This window comes from Pleurodeles waltl, chromosome 4_1 (assembly GCF_031143425.1).
Source record: "Pleurodeles waltl isolate 20211129_DDA chromosome 4_1, aPleWal1.hap1.20221129, whole genome shotgun sequence".
Taxonomy (NCBI): domain Eukaryota; kingdom Metazoa; phylum Chordata; class Amphibia; order Caudata; family Salamandridae; genus Pleurodeles; species Pleurodeles waltl.
Genome location: NC_090442.1, coordinates 72,005,660 through 72,025,546, shown reverse-complemented (window position 1 = coordinate 72,025,546; position 19,887 = coordinate 72,005,660). Strand labels below are relative to the sequence as shown.

General features: G+C 48.9%; 1 protein-coding gene across 1 annotated transcript in view; it reads right to left on the bottom strand.

The window, feature by feature from the left end:
* Positions 1-19,887, bottom strand: part of KDM4A (lysine demethylase 4A) — a 460,608-nt gene that overhangs the window by 72,961 nt on the left and 367,760 nt on the right. The window contains exons 16-17 of the mRNA XM_069227816.1: positions 19,399-19,475; positions 624-679 (exon numbers count right to left, since the gene is read on the bottom strand). Coding sequence (XP_069083917.1) covers positions 624-679; positions 19,399-19,475 — 133 coding nt within the window. The remainder of the gene's footprint in view (positions 1-623; positions 680-19,398; positions 19,476-19,887) is intronic.

Below are 19,887 nucleotides of genomic sequence, written 5' to 3'. Positions count from 1 at the left end.
AATTGGTTCCACTTGCTTTCAGTACTTATGACTCCCCTGCCTCCCTTAGCATTTACGAATACTAAAGAAGTTCCCAAATAAAAAGAAGAAAAAGTTACTTACGTGTAATACCAGTCCTCTAACACCACTAGCTTCATAACTATCCTTCCTCCTCCCTTGTGGAGCCACAGGAATAGAAGCAGGATTTGTGATGATAAAGCCCACATCCTTCAGTAGACAATTTCCTTGAGGTCGCGCCCTTGGGTGAGAGTAAAGTGCCCAAGTCAAGTGCACCAATACTGTAGCATGGGGACACAGGAAGTAAGAAAGAAAAGAAGAAAAAAAAAAAAAAGGTACCTGCCTGTAATTACAGTTCTCCATCACTGGTATCTTTCTTACATTTACGTGGGTGAATCATTCCTGGCCGTCGAGGTATGAGCACCACTGTATGGTTAGTATGCTTGAAAGGCCTCAGACAGTGCCACTTTATCACACTCTTCTCACTGGAAAAGATCCAAACTTCAGCCAAAGGTGAGCAGCCTTTGCCTTGACTCTCCCCGAAGCCTTCTCACCTCAGATAACATGCACAGATAGAATGATTTCAAGAAAACCTCTGCTTGGGTAGAAGGGAGGGACACACTTACCTGCCTCCATTGGCTCTCTGCAGCGCTCCACCTCTGAGTGGACACAAACAGCAGTCCTGCAAGGAGAGAAAAGTAAAGCTTTGATGATAATGTTCATTAGGCACTGCTATGCTGCAAAGATAAGCTGCAAGGTTTCCTAGATGCTTCCCCAGTGGTAGGCTGTAACTAACGGCGTAGCTGTGGCTATGGCTAAAAGCCCATCTAATTGGAGGACTAGGCTCCCACCAATGGGCTGGCCAGAGAGTTAATGGCTCTTGCATGACATACTCCCAGAAAACTGCTCTTTACCAAGATGCAGGCACTTAACTTGTTTCAACTAAAACCAGTTGAGTCAATGAAGATGGTTGTTAAATTTGCATAATTCTACCACAGGCACTATTTAAATAATAAGCCTTGCCTCAGAAAATGCTGGCTTAAAAGATGGTGCATATAGTTAAGACTCAACTTCTAACAAACTGCTTGATAGGACTGGATGTGGGCAAAGTTAAGCATTTTATTAGGAACACCTTGTAGGAAAGTCACTCTTTTTGGCATGATTACCCCCACTTTTTGTCTGTTTATCAGTGTGTTTAGACTGTTTTCACTGGGATCTTGCTAACCAGGACCCCAGTGATGGCACACTCTCTAAATTTGATTAGTTTAGTACCCTTTTTACCCTACAATTGGCACACTGGGGTACCCCTGTGTAAGGAAATGCCTCCTTGGCATGGTTGCCCCCTGACTTTTTGCCTTTGCTGATGCTATGTTTACAATTGAAAGTGTGCTGAGGCCTGCTAACCAGGCCCCAGCACCAGTGTTCTTTCCCTAAACCTGTACTTTTGTATCCACAATTGGCAGACCCTGGCATCCAGATAAGTCCCTTGTAACTGGTACTTCTAGTACCAAGGGCCCTGATGCCAAGGAAGGTCTCTAAGGGCTGCAGCATGTCTTATGCCACCCTGGAGACCTCTCACTCAGCACAGACACACTGCTTGCCAGCTTGTGTGTGCTAGTGAGGACAAAACGAGTAAGTCGACATGGCACTCCCCTCAGGGTGCCATGCCAGCCTCTCACTGCCTATGCAGTATAGGTAAGACACCCCTCTAGCAGGCCTTACAGCCCTAAGGCAGGGTGCACTATACCATAGGTGAGGGTACCAGTGCATGAGCATGGTACCCCTACAGTGTCTAAACAAAACCTTAGACATTGTAAGTGCAGGGTAGCCATAAGAGTATATGGTCTGGGAGTCTGTCAAACACGAACTCCACAGCACCATAATGGCTACACTGAAAACTGGGAAGTTTGGTATCAAACTTCTCAGCACAATAAATGCACACTGATGCCAGTGTACATTTTATTGTAAAATACACCACAGAGGGCACCTTAGAGGTGCCCCCTGAAACTTAACCGACTATCTGTGTAGGCTGACTAGTTTTAGCAGCCTGCCACAAACCGAGACATGTTGCTGGCCCCATGGGGAGAGTGCCTTTGTCACTCTGAGGCCAGTAACAAAGCCTGCACTGGGTGGAGATGCTAACACCTCCCCCAGGCAGGAGTTGTCACACCTGGCGGTGAGCCTCAAAGGCTCACCTCCTTTGTGCCAACCCAGCAGGACACTCCAGCTAGTGGAGTTGCCCGCCCCCTCCGGCCAGGCCCCACTTTTGGCGGCAAGGCCGGAGAAAATAATGAGAAAAACAAGGAGGAGTCACTGGCCAGTCAGGACAGCCCCTAAGGTGTCCTGAGCTGAAGTGACTCTAACTTTTAGAAATCCTCCATCTTGCAGATGGAGGATTCCCCCAATAGGGTTAGGATTGTGACCCCCTCCCCTTGGGAGGAGGCACAAAGAGGGTGTACCCACCCTCAGGGCTAGTAGCCATTGGCTACTAACCCCCCAGACCTAAACACGCCCTTAAATTTAGTATTTAAGGGCTACCCTGAACCCTAGAAAATTAGATTCCTGCAACTACAAGAAGAAGGACTGCCTAGCTGAAAAACCCCTGCAGAGGAAGACCAGAAGACGACAACTGCCTTGGCTCCAGAAACTCACCGGCCTGTCTCCTGCCTTCCAAAGATCCTGCTCCAGCGACGCCTTCCGAAGGGACCAGCGACCTCGACATCCTCTGAGGACTGCCCCTGCTTCGAAAAGACAAGAAACTCCCGAGGACAGCGGACCTGCTCCAAGAAAAGCTGCAACTTTGTTTCCAGCAGCTTTAAAGATCCCTGCAAGCTCCCCGCAAGAAGCGTGAGACTTGCAACACTGCACCCGGCGACCCCGACTCGGCTGGTGGCGATCCAACACCTCAGGAGGGACCCCAGGACTACTCTAAGACTGTGAGTACAAAAACCTGTCCCCCCTGAACCCCCACAGCGCCGCCTGCAGAGGGAATCCCGAGGCTTCCCCTGACCGCGACTCTTTGAATCCAAAGTCCCGACACCTGGGAGAGACCCTGCACCCGCAGCCCCTAGGACCTGAAGGACCGGACTTTCACTGGAGAAGTGACCCCCAGGAGTCCCTCTCCCTTGCCCAAGTGGAGGTTTCCCCGAGGAAGCCCCCCCTTGCCTGCCTGCAGCGCTGAAGAGATCCGTTGATCTCTCATAGACTAACATTGCAAACCCGACGCTTGTTTCTACACTGCACCCGGCCGCCCCCGCGCTGCTGAGGGTGAAATTTCTGTGTGGGCTTGTGTCCCCCCCGGTGCCCTACAAAACCCCCCTGGTCTGCCCTCCGAAGACGCGGGTACTTACCTGCAAGCAGACCGGAACCGGGGCACCCCCTTCTCTCCATTCTAGCCTATGTGTTTTGGGCATCACTTTGAACTCTGCACCTGACCGGCCCTGAGCTGCTGGTGTGGTGACTTTGGGGTTGCTCTGAACCCCCAACGGTGGGCTACCTTGGACCAAGAACTAAGCCCTGTAAGTGTCTTACTTACCTGGTTAACCTAACAAATACTTACCTCCCCTAGGAACTGTGAAAATTGCACTAAGTGTCCACTTTTAAAACAGCTATTTGTCAATAACTTGAAAAGTATACATGCAATTTTTATGATTTAAAGTTCCTAAAGTACTTACCTGCAATACCTTTCAAATGAGATATTACATGTAGAATTTGAACCTGTGGTTCTTAAAATAAACTAAGAAAAGATATTTTTCTATACAAAACCTATTGGCTGGATTTGTCTCTGAGTGTGTGTACCTCATTTATTGTCTATGTGTATGTACAACAAATGCTTAACACTACTCCTTGGATAAGCCTACTGCTCGACCACACTACCACAAAATAGAGCATTAGTATTATCTCTTTTTACCACTATTTTACCTCTAAGGGGAACCCTTGGACTCTGTGCATGCTATTCCTTACTTTGAAATAGCACATACAGAGCCAACTTCCTACATTGGTGGATCAGCGGTGGGGTACAAGACTTTGCATTTGCTGGACTACTCAGCCAATACCTGATCACACGACAAATTCCAAAATTGTCATTAGAAATTGATTTTTGCAATTTGAAATTTTTCTAAATTCTTAAAAGTCCTGCTAGGGCCTTGTGTGTTAAGTCCCTGTTTAGCATTGTCTTTTAGAGTTTAAAAGTTTGTTAAAAGTTTGAAATTAGATTCTAGAAACAGTTGTAGATTCTTAAAAAGTATTCCAACTTTTAGAAGCAAAATGTCTAGCACAGATGTGACTGTGGTGGAACTCGACACCACACCTTACCTCCATCTTAAGATGAGGGAGCTAAGGTCACTCTGTAAAATAAAGAAAATAACAATGGGCCCCAAACCTACCAAAATACAGCTCCAGGAGCTTTTGGCAGAGTTTGAAAAGGCCAACCCCTCTGAGGGTGGCAACTCAGAGGAAGAGGATAGTGACTTGGAGGAAAATTCCCCCCTACCAGTCCTATCTAGGGAGAACAGGGTCTTTCAAACCCTGACTCCAAAAATAATAGTCAGAGATGCTGGTTCCCTCACAGGAGAGACCAACACCTCTGAAATCACTGAGGATAGCCCCAGTGAAGAGGACATCCAGTTAGCCAGGATGGCCAAAAGATTGGCTTTGGAAAGACAGATCCTAGCCATAGAGAGGGAAAGACAAGAGATGGGCCTAAGACCCATCAATGGTGGCAGCAACATAAATAGGGTCAGAGATTCTCCTGACATGTTGAAAATCCCTAAAGGGATTGTAACTAAATATGAAGATGGTGATGACATCACCAAATGGTTCACAGCTTTTGAGAGGGCTTGTGTAACCAGAAAAGTGAACAGATCTCACTGGGGTGCTCTCCTTTGGGAAATGTTCACAGGAAAGTGTAGGGATAGACTCCTCACACTCTCTGGACAAGATGCAGAATCTTATGACCTCATGAAGGGTACCCTGATTGAGGGCTTTGGATTCTCCACTGAGGAGTACAGGATTAGGTTCAGGGGGGCTCAAAAATCCTCGAGCCAGACCTGGGTTGACTTTGTTGACTACTCAGTGAAAACACTAGATGGTTGGATTCAAGGCAGTGGTGTAAGTAATTATGATGGGCTGTACAATTTATTTGTGAAAGAACACCTGTTGAGTAATTGTTTCAATGATAAACTGCATCAGCATCTGGTAGACCTAGGACCAATTTCTCCCCAAGAATTGGGAAAGAAGGCGGACCATTGGGTCAAGACAAGGGTGTCCAAGACTTCAACAGGGGGTGACCAAAAGAAAGGGGTCACAAAGACTCCCCAGCAGAAGGGTGATGAGACAACCAAAACTAAAAATAGTAAAGAGTCTTCTACAGGCCCCCAAAAACCTGCACAGGAGGGTGGGCCCAGAGCCTCTTCACAAAACAATGGGTACAAGGGTAAAAACTTTGATCCCAAAAAGGCCTGGTGTCATAGCTGTAAACAGCATGGACACCAAACTGGAGACAAGGCCTGTCCCAAGAAAGGTTCCACTCCAAACTCCCATCCAGGTAACACTGGTATGGCTAGTCTCCAAGTGGGATCAACAGTGTGCCCAGAGCAAATCAGGGTCCACACTGAAGCTACTCTAGTTTCTGAGGGTGGGGTGGATTTAGCCACACTAGCTGTCTGGCCGCCTAACATGCAAAAATACAGACAGCAACTCTTAATTAATGGGACTAGAATAGAGGGCCTGAGGGATACAGGTGCCAGTGTCACCATGGTGACAGAGAAACTGGTTTCCCCTGGCCAATACCTGACTGGAAAAACTTACACAGTCACCAACGCTGACAATCAGAGAAAAGTACATCCCATGGCAATGGTTACTTTAGAATGGGGAGGGGTCAATGGCCTGAAACAGGTGGTGGTCTCCTCAAATATCCCAGTGGACTGTCTGCTTGGAAATGACCTGGAGTCCTCAGCATGGGCTGAGGTAGAACTAAAAACCCATGCAGCAATGCTGGGTATCCCTGAACTGGTGTGTGTGAAAACCAGAGCACAATGCAAGGCACAGGGTGAACAAGTAGAGCTGGAGTCTGGAAGAATGGCCCAGCCTACCAAGAGAAAAGGAAAGTCAGTTGGGAAACCAACTGCAACACAGCAAAAGAAAGGGAACCTCTCTTCTCAGGAAGAAGTTCTGCCCTCTGAGGGAACTGAGCCTTTGGAGCTTGAACCTTATCAGGTTGAGCTCTTGGGCCCAGGGGGACCCTCAAGGGAAGAGCTGTGTAAGGGACAAGAAACCTGTCCCTCTCTTGAAGGCCTTAGGCAGCAAGCTGCTGAAGAGTCCAAAGGCAAGAAAAATGGAACACATAGGGTCTATTGGGAAGATGGGCTCCTGTACACTGAGGCCAGAGACCCCAAACCTGGTGCCACTAGGAGAGTGGTAGTGCCTCAGCTGTTCAGAGAGTTCATCCTAACATTGGCCCATGACATTCCCCTTGCTGGACATTTGGGACAAACCAAGACGTGGGAGAGGTTAGTCAACCACTTCTACTGGCCCAATATGTCCAACATGGTTAAGGAGTTTTGCCTCTCCTGCCCCACCTGTCAAGCCAGTGGTAAGACAGGTGGGCATCCAAAGGCCCCCCTCATTCCACTTCCTGTGGTGGGGGTGCCCTTTGAAAGAGTGGGTGTGGACATAGTTGGTCCACTAGAACCTCCCACAGCCTCAGGAAATATGTATATCCTGGTAGTAGTGGATCATGCTACCAGGTATCCTGAAGCTATTCCCCTTAGGTCGACTACTGCCCCTGCAGTAGCCAAGGCCCTCATTGGTATCTTTACCAGAGTGGGTTTCCCTAAGGAGGTGGTGTCTGACAGAGGTACCAACTTCATGTCAGCATACCTAAAGCACATGTGGAATGAGTGTGGAGTGACTTATAAATTCACTACACCCTACCATCCACAAACTAATGGCTTAGTTGAGAGATTCAACAAGACATTAAAAGGCATGATCATGGGGCTCCCAGAAAAACTCAAAAGGAGATGGGATGTCCTCCTGCCATGTCTGCTTTTCGCTTACAGGGAGGTACCACAGAAGGGAGTAGGATTCTCACCCTTTGAACTTCTGTTTGGTCATCCTGTAAGGGGACCACTTGCCCTTGTTAAAGAAGGCTGGGAGAGACCTCTCCATGAGCCTAAACAGGACATAGTGGACTATGTACTTGGCCTTCGCTCTAGAATGGCAGAGTACATGGAAAAGGCAACCAAAAACCTTGAGGCCAGCCAACAACTCCAGAAGTTTTGGTATGACCAAAAGGCTGCACTGGTTGAGTTCCAACCAGGGCAGAAAGTCTGGGTTCTGGAGCCTGTGGCTCCCAGGGCACTCCAGGACAAATGGAGTGGCCCTTACCCAGTGCTAGAGAGGAAGAGTCAGGTCACCTACCTGGTGGACCTGGGCACAAGCAGGAGCCCCAAGAGGGTGATCCATGTGAACCGCCTTAAGCTCTTCCATGACAGGGCTGATGTGAATCTGTTAATGGTAACAGATGAGGATCAGGAGGCAGAGAGTGAACCTCTCCCTGATCTTCTGTCATCAGACCCAAAAGATGGCACAGTAGATGGGGTGATCTACTCAGACACCCTCTCTGGCCAACAGCAAGCTGATTGTAGGAGAGTCCTACAACAGTTTCCTGAACTCTTCTCCTTAACCCCTGGTCAGACACACCTGTGTACCCATGATGTGGACACAGGAGACAGCATGCCTGTCAAGAACAAAATCTTTAGACAATCTGACCATGTTAAGGAAAGCATCAAGGTGGAAGTCCACAAGATGCTGGAATTGGGAGTGATTGAGCGCTCTGACAGCCCCTGGGCTAGCCCAGTGGTCTTAGTCCCCAAACCTCACACCAAAGATGGAAAGAAAGAGATGAGGTTTTGTGTGGACTACAGAGGGCTCAATTCTGTCACCAAGACAGATGCCCATCCAATTCCAAGAGCTGATGAGCTCATTGATAAATTAGGTGCTGCCAAATTTCTAAGTACCTTTGACTTGACAGCAGGGTACTGGCAAATAAAAATGGCACCTGGAGCAAAAGAAAAGACAGCATTCTCCACACCTGATGGGCATTATCAGTTTACTGTTATGCCCTTTGGTTTAAAGAATGCCCCTGCCACCTTCCAAAGGTTGGTGAATCAAGTCCTTGCTGGCTTGGAGTCCTTTAGCACAGCTTATCTTGATGATATTGCTGTCTTTAGCTCCACCTGGCAGGATCACCTGGTCCACCTGAGGAAGGTTTTGAAGGCTCTGCAATCTGCAGGCCTCTCTATCAAGGCATCCAAATGCCAGATAGGGCAGGGAACTGTGGTTTACTTGGGACACCTTGTAGGTGGAGGCCAAGTTCAGCCACTCCAACCCAAGATCCAGACTATTCTGGACTGGGTAGCTCCAAAAACCCAGACTCAAGTCAGGGCATTCCTTGGCTTGACTGGGTACTACAGGAGGTTTGTGAAGGGATATGGATCCATTGTGACAGCCCTCACTGAACTCACCTCCAAGAAAATGCCCAAGAAAGTGAACTGGACTGTGGAATGCCAACAGGCCTTTGACACCCTGAAACAAGCAATGTGCTCAGCACCAGTTCTAAAAGCTCCAGATTATTCTAAGCAGTTCATTGTGCAGACTGATGCCTCTGAACATGGGATAGGGGCAGTCTTGTCCCAAACAAATGATGATGGCCTTGACCAGCCTGTTGCTTTCATTAGCAGGAGGTTACTCCCCAGGGAGCAGCGTTGGAGTGCCATTGAGAGGGAGGCCTTTGCTGTGGTTTGGTCCCTGAAGAAGCTGAGACCATACCTCTTTGGGACTCACTTCCTAGTTCAAACTGACCACAGACCTCTCAAATGGCTGATGCAAATGAAAGGTGAAAATCCTAAACTGTTGAGGTGGTCCATCTCCCTACAGGGAATGGACTTTATAGTGGAACACAGACCTGGGACTGCCCATGCCAATGCAGATGGCCTTTCCAGGTTCTTCCACTTAGAAAATGAAGACTCTCTTGGGAAAGGTTAGTCTCATCCTCTTTCGTTTGGGGGGGGGGGTTGTGTAAGGAAATGCCTCCTTGGCATGGTTGCCCCCTGACTTTTTGCCTTTGCTGATGCTATGTTTACAATTGAAAGTGTGCTGAGGCCTGCTAACCAGGCCCCAGCACCAGTGTTCTTTCCCTAAACCTGTACTTTTGTATCCACAATTGGCAGACCCTGGCATCCAGATAAGTCCCTTGTAACTGGTACTTCTAGTACCAAGGGCCCTGATGCCAAGGAAGGTCTCTAAGGGCTGCAGCATGTCTTATGCCACCCTGGAGACCTCTCACTCAGCACAGACACACTGCTTGCCAGCTTGTGTGTGCTAGTGAGGACAAAACGAGTAAGTCGACATGGCACTCCCCTCAGGGTGCCATGCCAGCCTCTCACTTCCTATGCAGTATAGGTAAGACACCCCTCTAGCAGGCCTTACAGCCCTAAGGCAGGGTGCACTATACCATAGGTGAGGGTACCAGTGCATGAGCATGGTACCCCTACAGTGTCTAAACAAAACCTTAGACATTGTAAGTGCAGGGTAGCCATAAGAGTATATGGTCTGGGAGTCTGTCAAACACGAACTCCACAGCACCATAATGGCTACACTGAAAACTGGGAAGTTTGGTATCAAACTTCTCAGCACAATAAATGCACACTGATGCCAGTGTACATTTTATTGTAAAATACACCACAGAGGGCACCTTAGAGGTGCCCCCTGAAACTTAACCGACTATCTGTGTAGGCTGACTAGTTTTAGCAGCCTGCCACAAACCGAGACATGTTGCTGGCCCCATGGGGAGAGTGCCTTTGTCACTCTGAGGCCAGTAACAAAGCCTGCACTGGGTGGAGATGCTAACACCTCCCCCAGGCAGGAGTTGTCACACCTGGCGGTGAGCCTCAAAGGCTCACCTCCTTTGTGCCAACCCAGCAGGACACTCCAGCTAGTGGAGTTGCCCGCCCCCTCCGGCCAGGCCCCACTTTTGGCGGCAAGGCCGGAGAAAATAATGAGAAAAACAAGGAGGAGTCACTGGCCAGTCAGGACAGCCCCTAAGGTGTCCTGAGCTGAAGTGACTCTAACTTTTAGAAATCCTCCATCTTGCAGATGGAGGATTCCCCCAATAGGGTTAGGATTGTGACCCCCTCCCCTTGGGAGGAGGCACAAAGAGGGTGTACCCACCCTCAGGGCTAGTAGCCATTGGCTACTAACCCCCCAGACCTAAACACGCCCTTAAATTTAGTATTTAAGGGCTACCCTGAACCCTAGAAAATTAGATTCCTGCAACTACAAGAAGAAGGACTGCCTAGCTGAAAAACCCCTGCAGAGGAAGACCAGAAGACGACAACTGCCTTGGCTCCAGAAACTCACCGGCCTGTCTCCTGCCTTCCAAAGATCCTGCTCCAGCGACGCCTTCCGAAGGGACCAGCGACCTCGACATCCTCTGAGGACTGCCCCTGCTTCGAAAAGACAAGAAACTCCCGAGGACAGCGGACCTGCTCCAAGAAAAGCTGCAACTTTGTTTCCAGCAGCTTTAAAGATCCCTGCAAGCTCCCCCCAAGAAGCGTGAGACTTGCAACACTGCACCCGGCGACCCCGACTCGGCTGGTGGCGATCCAACACCTCAGGAGGGACCCCAGGACTACTCTAAGACTGTGAGTACAAAAACCTGTCCCCCCTGAACCCCCACAGCGCCGCCTGCAGAGGGAATCCCGAGGCTTCCCCTGACCGCGACTCTTTGAATCCAAAGTCCCGACACCTGGGAGAGACCCTGCACCCGCAGCCCCTAGGACCTGAAGGACCGGACTTTCACTGGAGAAGTGACCCCCAGGAGTCCCTCTCCCTTGCCCAAGTGGAGGTTTCCCCGAGGAAGCCCCCCCTTGCCTGCCTGCAGCGCTGAAGAGATCCGTTGATCTCTCATAGACTAACATTGCAAACCCGACGCTTGTTTCTACACTGCACCCGGCCGCCCCCGCGCTGCTGAGGGTGAAATTTCTGTGTGGGCTTGTGTCCCCCCCGGTGCCCTACAAAACCCCCCTGGTCTGCCCTCCGAAGACGCGGGTACTTACCTGCAAGCAGACCGGAACCGGGGCACCCCCTTCTCTCCATTCTAGCCTATGTGTTTTGGGCATCACTTTGAACTCTGCACCTGACCGGCCCTGAGCTGCTGGTGTGGTGACTTTGGGGTTGCTCTGAACCCCCAACGGTGGGCTACCTTGGACCAAGAACTAAGCCCTGTAAGTGTCTTACTTACCTGGTTAACCTAACAAATACTTACCTCCCCTAGGAACTGTGAAAATTGCACTAAGTGTCCACTTTTAAAACAGCTATTTGTCAATAACTTGAAAAGTATACATGCAATTTTTATGATTTAAAGTTCCTAAAGTACTTACCTGCAATACCTTTCAAATGAGATATTACATGTAGAATTTGAACCTGTGGTTCTTAAAATAAACTAAGAAAAGATATTTTTCTATACAAAACCTATTGGCTGGATTTGTCTCTGAGTGTGTGTACCTCATTTATTGTCTATGTGTATGTACAACAAATGCTTAACACTACTCCTTGGATAAGCCTACTGCTCGACCACACTACCACAAAATAGAGCATTAGTATTATCTCTTTTTACCACTATTTTACCTCTAAGGGGAACCCTTGGACTCTGTGCATGCTATTCCTTACTTTGAAATAGCACATACAGAGCCAACTTCCTACACCCTGTAAGTACACAGTACATGGTACTTAGATACCCAGGGCACTGGTACACCAGGGGTCCCCCATGGGCTGCAGCACGTATTATGCCACCCATGGGAACCCATGCAAACTATGTCTGCAAGCCTGCCACTGCAGCCTGCGTGAAAAGATGCATGCACCCTTTCACTGCTGGTCACTACACAGGGTCACTGTAAGTAACCCCTACGATAGGCCCTCCTAGCCCAGCTGGTAGGGTGCAGGTTCCTGTGTGTGATGGCACCCATGAATCCAAAACGCCTCGGCCCGCCTCATCCTCGACGTACCCCGCAACAGCCACATCTCCGCACACCTGAGACACCTGCATTGGCTCCCAGTCAGCAAAAGGATCACCTTCCGTCTTCTCACCCACGCACACAAAGCCCTCCACAACAAGGGACCGGAATACCTCAACAGACGCCTCAGCTTCTACGTCCCCACCCGCCCCCTCCGCTCCGCTGGCCTCGCACTTGCTGCCGTCCCTCGCACCCGCCGCTCCACGGCGGGTGGGAGATCTTTCTCCTTCCTGGCGGCCAAGACCTGGAACTCCCTCCCCACCAGCCTCAGGACCACCCAGGACCACTCCGCTTTCCGGAGACTCCTAAAGACTTGGCTGTTCGAGCAGCGATTACCCCCCCTTTCCCCCCTAGCGCCTTGAGACCCGCACGGGTGAGTAGCGCGCTTTATAAATGTTAATGATTTGATTTGATTTGATGAATGAGCAGAGGTGCCCCTACGAACTCCAGTTCCAATACACTGGACTTCGTAAGCGCGGGTATGCCATTTTACCTGTGTACTGGACACAGGTCACTCCCTATGTCCAGCTACATAATTGTAACTCCAAACCTAGCCATGTTTGTAAACAAACATGTTGGAATCATACCCCAATACTAATGCCAGTCTTGGTGGCATGATTCCATGCACTCTGGGGGCTCCATAGAGGACACCCCTACCCCCCTGTATTGCTCCAACCAGTATTCCAGGGGTTGCGGGCAGCCCATGCTGCTGCTGTAGCCCCTCAGACAGGTTTCTGCCCTCCTGCTGCTTGACCAGCTCAAGTAGAGGAAGGCAGAACAGAAGATTTCCTATAGGAAAAGGAGGCAACACCCTCTCCCTTGGAAATAGGTGTTACATGGCTGGGGAGGGGGTAGCCACTGGCTTGCTTTGAAGGGCACATTTGGTGCACTCCTTGCATAGTCTGGCTTGCACCAGTCTAGGGTTCTCCTGTTCCTGCTCTGGTGTAAATCACACAAAGGAAAGGGGAGTGACCATTCACCTGTCCATCACCACCCCACAGGTGGTGCCCAGAGCTCCTCCAGGTGGCCACTCGATTCTGTCATCTTGAACTCAAGATGCAGTGCTCCCTGGGAGCATCTGGTTGGTCAGCATAGGTGACTGACGTCAGTGACCCCCTCAGCTGTCAGTGTGTTTTGACTGTGTTCACTGGGATACTGCTAACCAGGATCCCACTGACTATGCTCTCTCCCTCTAAATTTGGTTGCTAAGGACTTAGCACACTCCACAATTGGCATATTGGTAACCCCATATAAGTCCCTAGTATATGGTACTTAGGTACCCAGGACAATGGGGCACCAGGGGTTCCCTACTGTATAGGCATACCCCGACTGGAGGTAAGTAAACACACTATTATACATGTGTAGGAAAGTACTCTCTTCTTGGCAAGGTTACCCCCACTTTTTGCACTATGTCAGTGTGTTTTGACTGTTTACTGGGATCCTGCTAACCAGGACCCCAGTAACTGTGCTCTCTCCCTCTGGATTTGGTTGTTCCTAACTTTTTAAACCCCACAATTGGCATACTGGTGTCCTCTTATAAGTCCCTGGTATATGGTACCTAGGTACCCAGGGCATTGGGGCACAAGGGTTTCCCCATGGGCTGCAGCATGTATTATGCCATCCATGGGAGCCCATGCAAAGTGTGTCTGCAGGCCTGCCATTGCAGTTTGTGTGGAAGGGTGCATACACCCTTTTCACTATAGGTCACTGCACCAGGTCACTGTAAGTCACCCCTCTGGTAGGCCCTTCTAGCCCAGAGGGCAGAGTGCGGGTACCTGTGTTTGAGGGAACCCCTGCATGAGCAGAGATTCCCTGATGATCTCCAACACCATTTTCCTGGACTTCGTGAGTGCGGGGATGCCATTTGATGTATATATTAGATATAGGTCACTACCTAGGTCTAGCTACATAATGGGAGCTCCGAACCTTGACATGTTTGGCATCAAACATGTCGGAATCGAACCCCAATGGTATTGGTTGTATGATTCCATGCACTCTGGGGGCTCCTTAAAGGACCCCCAGCTTTTCTCCTACCAGTTTGCAGGGTATTCTCTGGCAGCCTGCGCTGGTGCCATCTACAGATGGGGGTCTGCCCTCCTGCTGCTTGAACAACTGAAGCACAGGAAGGCAGAACAAAGGATTTCCTTTGGAAGAGGGAGGCAGCACCCTCTCTGTGAGGAAATGCCTCCTTGGCATGGTTACCCCCTAACTTTTTGCCTTTGCTGATGCTAAGTTATCATTTGAAAGTGTGCTGGGACCCTGCTAACCAGGCCCCAGCACCAGTGTTCTTTCCCTAAACTGTAACTTTGTCTCCACAATTGGCACAACCCTGGCACTAGGGTAAGTCCCTTGTAACTGGTACCCCTGGGAACAAGGGCCATGATGCCAGGGAAGGTCTCTAAGGGCTGCAGCATGCCTTATGCCACCCTAGGGACCCCTCACTCAGCACATGCACACTGCTTCACAGCTTGTGTGTGCTGGTGGGGAGAAAATGACTAAGTCGACATGGCACTCCCCTCACTGCCTGTGGCATAGGTAAGTCACCCCTCTAGCAGGCCTTACAGCCCTAAGGCAGGGTGTACTATACCACAGGTGAGGGCATATGTGCATGAGCACTATGCCCCTACAGTGTCTAAGCAAAACCTTAGACATTGTAAGTGCAGGGTAGCCATAAGAGTACATAGTCTGGGAGTTTGTCAAACACGAACTCCACAGTTCCATAATGGCTACACTGAAAACTGAGAAGTTTGGTATCAAACTTCTCAACACACTAAATACACACTGATGCTAGTGAGGAATTTTTGTAAAATGCACCAAGAGGGCATCTTGGAGATGCCCCCTGAATACCAGTCAGACTCCTAGTGCTAGGCTGACCAGTTTCTGCCAGCCTGCCACAACCAGACGAGTTTCTGGCCACATGGGGAGAGTGCCTTTGTCCCTCTGTGGCCAGGAACAAAGCCTGCACTGGGTGGAGGTGCTTCTCACCTCCCCCTGCAGGAACTTGCGGTGAGCCTCAAAGGCTCATGCCTTTTGTTACAGCAACCCAGGGCATCCCAGCTAGTGGAGATGCCCGCCCCTCCGGCCACTGCCCCCACTTTTGGCGGCAAGGCCGAAGGAGATAATGAGAAAAACAAGGAGGAGTCACCCACCAGTCAGGACAGCCCCTAAGGTGTCCTGAGCTGAGGTGACCCCTGCCTTTAGAAATCCTCCATCTTGAGTTTGGAGGATTCCCCCAATAGGATTAGGGATGTACCCCCCTTCCCTCAGGGAGGAGGCACAAAAAGGGTGTAGCCACCCTCCAGGACAGTAGCCATTGGCTACTGCCCTCCTGACCTAAACCCCCCCTAAATTTAGTATTTAGGGGTGACCCTGAACCCAGGAAATCAGATTCCTGTAACATACACAAAGAAGGACTGCTGACCTGAAAGCCCTGCAGAGATGATGAAGACGACAACTGACTTGGCCCCAGCCCTACCGGCCTGTCTCCAGACTCAAAGAACCTGCACAGCTATGCATCCGACAGGGACCAGCGACCTCTGAAGCCTCAGAGGACTGCCCTGAACCGAAAGACCAAGAAACTCCGGAGAACAGCGGCACTGTTCACCTACAGCAACATTTTGGCAACTTTGAAACAACTCTTAAAGAACTCACTCTTCCCACCCTATGCACCCGACGCCCCCGGCTCGAGCTCCAGAGAATCAACACTGCAGAGAGGACTCCCAGGCGACTGCGACCCCGTGAATAACCTGAGACGACCCCCCTGCTCCCCCACAGTGACGCCTGCAGAAAGGATCCAGAGGCTCCCCCCTGACCGCAACTGCCTGGGACAAAGAACCCGACGTCTGGACCAAGCACTGCACCCCCAGCCCCCAGGACCGAAAGGAACCGAACTCCAGTGCAGGAGTGATCATCAGGCGGCCCTCTGCCTAGCCCAGTCAGTGGCTGGCACGAGAAGCCCCCCAGTATCGCCAGAGTGACCCCCTGGGTCCCTCCATTGATTTCTACAGAAAACCAGACGCCTACTAAGCACACTGCACCCAGCCGCCCCTGTGCCGCTTAGGGTGTGTTTTGTGTGCCTGTTTGTGTCCCCCCCAGTGCTCTACAAAACCCCCCTGGTCTGCCCTTCGAAGATGCAGGTACTTACCTGTTGGCAGACTGGAACTGGAGCACCCCCGTTCTCCATAGGCGCCTATGTGTTTTGGGCCCTCCTTTGACCTCTGCACCTGACCGGCCCTGTGTTGCTGGTGCAGTGACTTTGGGGTTGCCTTGAACCCCCAGCGGTGGGCTGTCTATGATCTGAACTTGCAAGTGCTTTACTTACCTCACTTACCTCCCCCAGGAACTGTTGATTGCAGTGTCCACTTTTAAAATAGCTTATTGACATTTTAACCTATACTGTGTATGTTACTGCTCTAATTCAAAGTTCCTTACTTACCTGTGTGGAGTACCTTGCATTTTATGTATTTACTTCAAATCTTGAGGTTCTAAAATAAATTAAGAAAATATATTTTTCTATATAAAAACTATTGGCCCGGAGTTAAGTCTTTGGGTGTGTGTTCCTCATTTATTGCATGTGTGTGTACAACAAATGCTTAACACTACTCTCTGATAAGCCTACTGCTTGACCACACTACCACAAAATAGAGCATTAGAATTATCTAATTTTGCCACTATCAACCTCTAAGAGGAACCCTTGGATTCTGTGCACACTATCTCTCACTTTAAGATAGTATGTACAGAGCCAACTTCCTACACCATCTCTATGGCACCTCTGAGTAGAAGTGATTGTACATCATGTTTTAATCAATTTTGATGTTTCAGAGAAAGTCTGTGTTTGCGAGGGGGACTGTTTGGGGGAGTAGAGATGAGTTCTAGACAATACCCATGTTTGATTATTGATGGCACCCATTGATCTGTTGTAATGCTGTGCCATTGTTGGTAGACATTTTCCAGTCTTCCTCCCACAGGAAATGTATGCTCTGTGGGGATGCATAAAAAGACACTGTTTGGTTGAGGTGGAGGAACCTCTTGGGGTGGTTGATTTATCTCTACATTTAAAGTTATTTCCTTTGTAAGAGCCTCTGAAAGAGCCTCTGTTATAAAAATGTGGCTGGCTCGGAGGTTGATGGTTTAAAGCCACTGCTAAACTGGGGCCTACGAAAAGTTCCCAGAGTAGGGACAGTGTAAAGGGCACCCATAGCTTTAGCTGTATCACAGTCTTTTTTCAGCTTTTCTATGGTGGTATCTACTTCTGGGCTAAATAAGTGTTGCTTATCAAAAGGCATATTTAGCACTGCCCGTTTTATTTCTGGTTTGAACCCTGAAGTTCCTAACCATGAGTGCCTTCTAATAATCACACTGGTATTGATACCCCTTGCTGCTGTGTCTGCTGCATCTACTGCAGATCTGATTTGACTATTAGAGATAGCCTGCCCCTCTGTTACTATCTACTGTGCCCTTTTCTGGTGTAAGGTACTGTAAGAACTCCTCCATCTAATCACAATGAGCTCTGTCATATCTTGCTAACAGTGCTTGAGAATTCGCAATCCTCCAGTGATTAACAGCTTCAGTTGCTACCCTTTTCCCAGCTGCGTCAAATTTATGAATCTCCTTGTCTGGGGGAGGAGCATCCCCTGTGGATTGTCTATTTGCCCTTTTCCTTTCTGCACTGACGACTATGAAGTCAGGTGGTAATTGGGCTCTAATAAAAAGTGGATCTGAAGATACAGGTTTATACTTTTTGTCTACCCTTGGTGTGATGATTATAGACTTCACTGGTTCTTTGAAAATGTTGTCAGCATGTTTAGGCATGCCTGGGAGCATAGGTAGAGATTGATACTCTTTGTGAGTAGATGTTAATGTATTAAATAAGAAGTCATCCTCAGTGGGATCTGTATGCAACTGCACGTGTGATATGCAGCTGCCCTAGCGATCACCTGATTGTATGCAGTGGTATCTTCAGATGGAGATGGGCTAGCAGGGTATAAATCAGAATCATTAGAAGATATGGGATCTGAATCATAAGTTCCATGGATCTATATCCCGATGAGTATCATCTAAATCATCCCCATGTGTTGAGACAGGGGATAGGGGAGAAAATTATGTAGGTGAAGATGGTGGTGGCAGAGTAATGGTAGTGGAGAAGCAGGAAGTAAAGGAGAATGTGGTGGTGAAGGCTGTTGTAGTACCTTTGGTTTCTCCTTTTGCTTAAATATTTTAGCAGGTGGAGGCCCAGCTTCTACAGTCTCTTGGAAAGTCAATTTTCTCTTTGTTGTAGGAGGAGGAGACGCAAACAATTTAACAAGGGACTCAACGCCCATGCGCAGTATCACTGAGAGGAGTCACTCGATCTTGTGACTTGAAAACCTTCTTCGAAGAAAAACAACTTGTAACACTCCTAGCCCAACACTAGATGGTGGACGTATGCAAAGCATGTGTATCTGCAGCTACACATGCCATCAAACATTATATACTTCCAGCTGGGGGACTGCCTCCAGTTGGGGAACTGCTTATAAGTAATCTACTTCAGTGCTACTGTAGTAAAGTACATTTATTTTTGTAACACTGTGTGGTTCCCTTCATGCGTGTAAGTGCTGTGTGACTACAGTCGTATTGCAAGTGCTTTACACTCCTCCTAGATAAATCTTGGCTGCTCATCCCCAGCTACCACTAGAGAGCCCTGGCTTCCTAGACATTGTCTCACTAACTAATAGGGGTTGCCTGGACCTGGTATAAGGGGTAGACACCATAGGTGTCCACCACACACCAGGCCAGCTTCCTACACACCTAATATCCTGCACCTTAAAACCTAATAGAGCAGTGCACTATTATTCTTTAAAAAGCACATCTCAAGCCCTGCACATGATGATCGAGAGCAAGGATGAAGTACTATACCCCATAGGATAAAAACGTAGTGTACCTGCATGCTGAAAGGAATGTTAGGCTTACAGGACAAAAGCGCAGACTAAGCCACAAAATGTTCAGGGGCAGGGCTGGAACGCTTTTCCAAAGAAGACTCCAGCAGTGGTGAAGACTTTCTTGCCAACAGAGGAAGGGCCCAAGCAATAGCTGGCATCGGACAATGGCTCATTTGTCTAGCTCTGTACACTACATTCAGGTTTGTTTTGAGTAAAGAGGAGCAGTACAACACCGGGGAAGGGTTAGGCTAACAGTCTTGATGGCGAACGTATGCAACATAAAATAAATTTTACTTTAACCACAAATGCTATGTGACATTCGCTTGCACACTGAAACTGCACACTGGCCAGTAACAGTGCAACACCTCATATCCTTTCTTTACCAGTGCCTCAAGCGTTTCTGGGATTACCTCCGTCAGTGCATTTTCTGCACATCTGGAACATAGCCAGTCCACTGTAGCCTGTTCAGGAGGGACACCATAACAACCTGTGGGAGAGGAAAGACAGTAATCAAGAGAAAAGCAGGAACACTCCTCTAGAACAATGATTTTTTAAAATTATATTTTGTGTGAGATAAGGTTTGTCTTAGGACAGCTGGAGAGAGAGAAATATGAAGAAACAAAAGGCAAATGTTACTTACCCAGTAGACATCTGTTCATGGCACGTAGTGCTGTGGATTCACATGCTTTGCATAAGTCCGCCTACTAGAGTTGGGCTCGGAGTGTTACAAGTTGCTTTTCTTCGAAGAAGGTTTGAGTCACGAGATCGAGTGACTCCTCCTCTCGGTGATAGTGCACATGGACATCGAGCCCTTTGTTAGAGTGTGTACACGTATATGTAGATAGTAAAGAAATTAGATGTCCATGCAATGTATATGGAAAATGTCACTTACCCAGTGT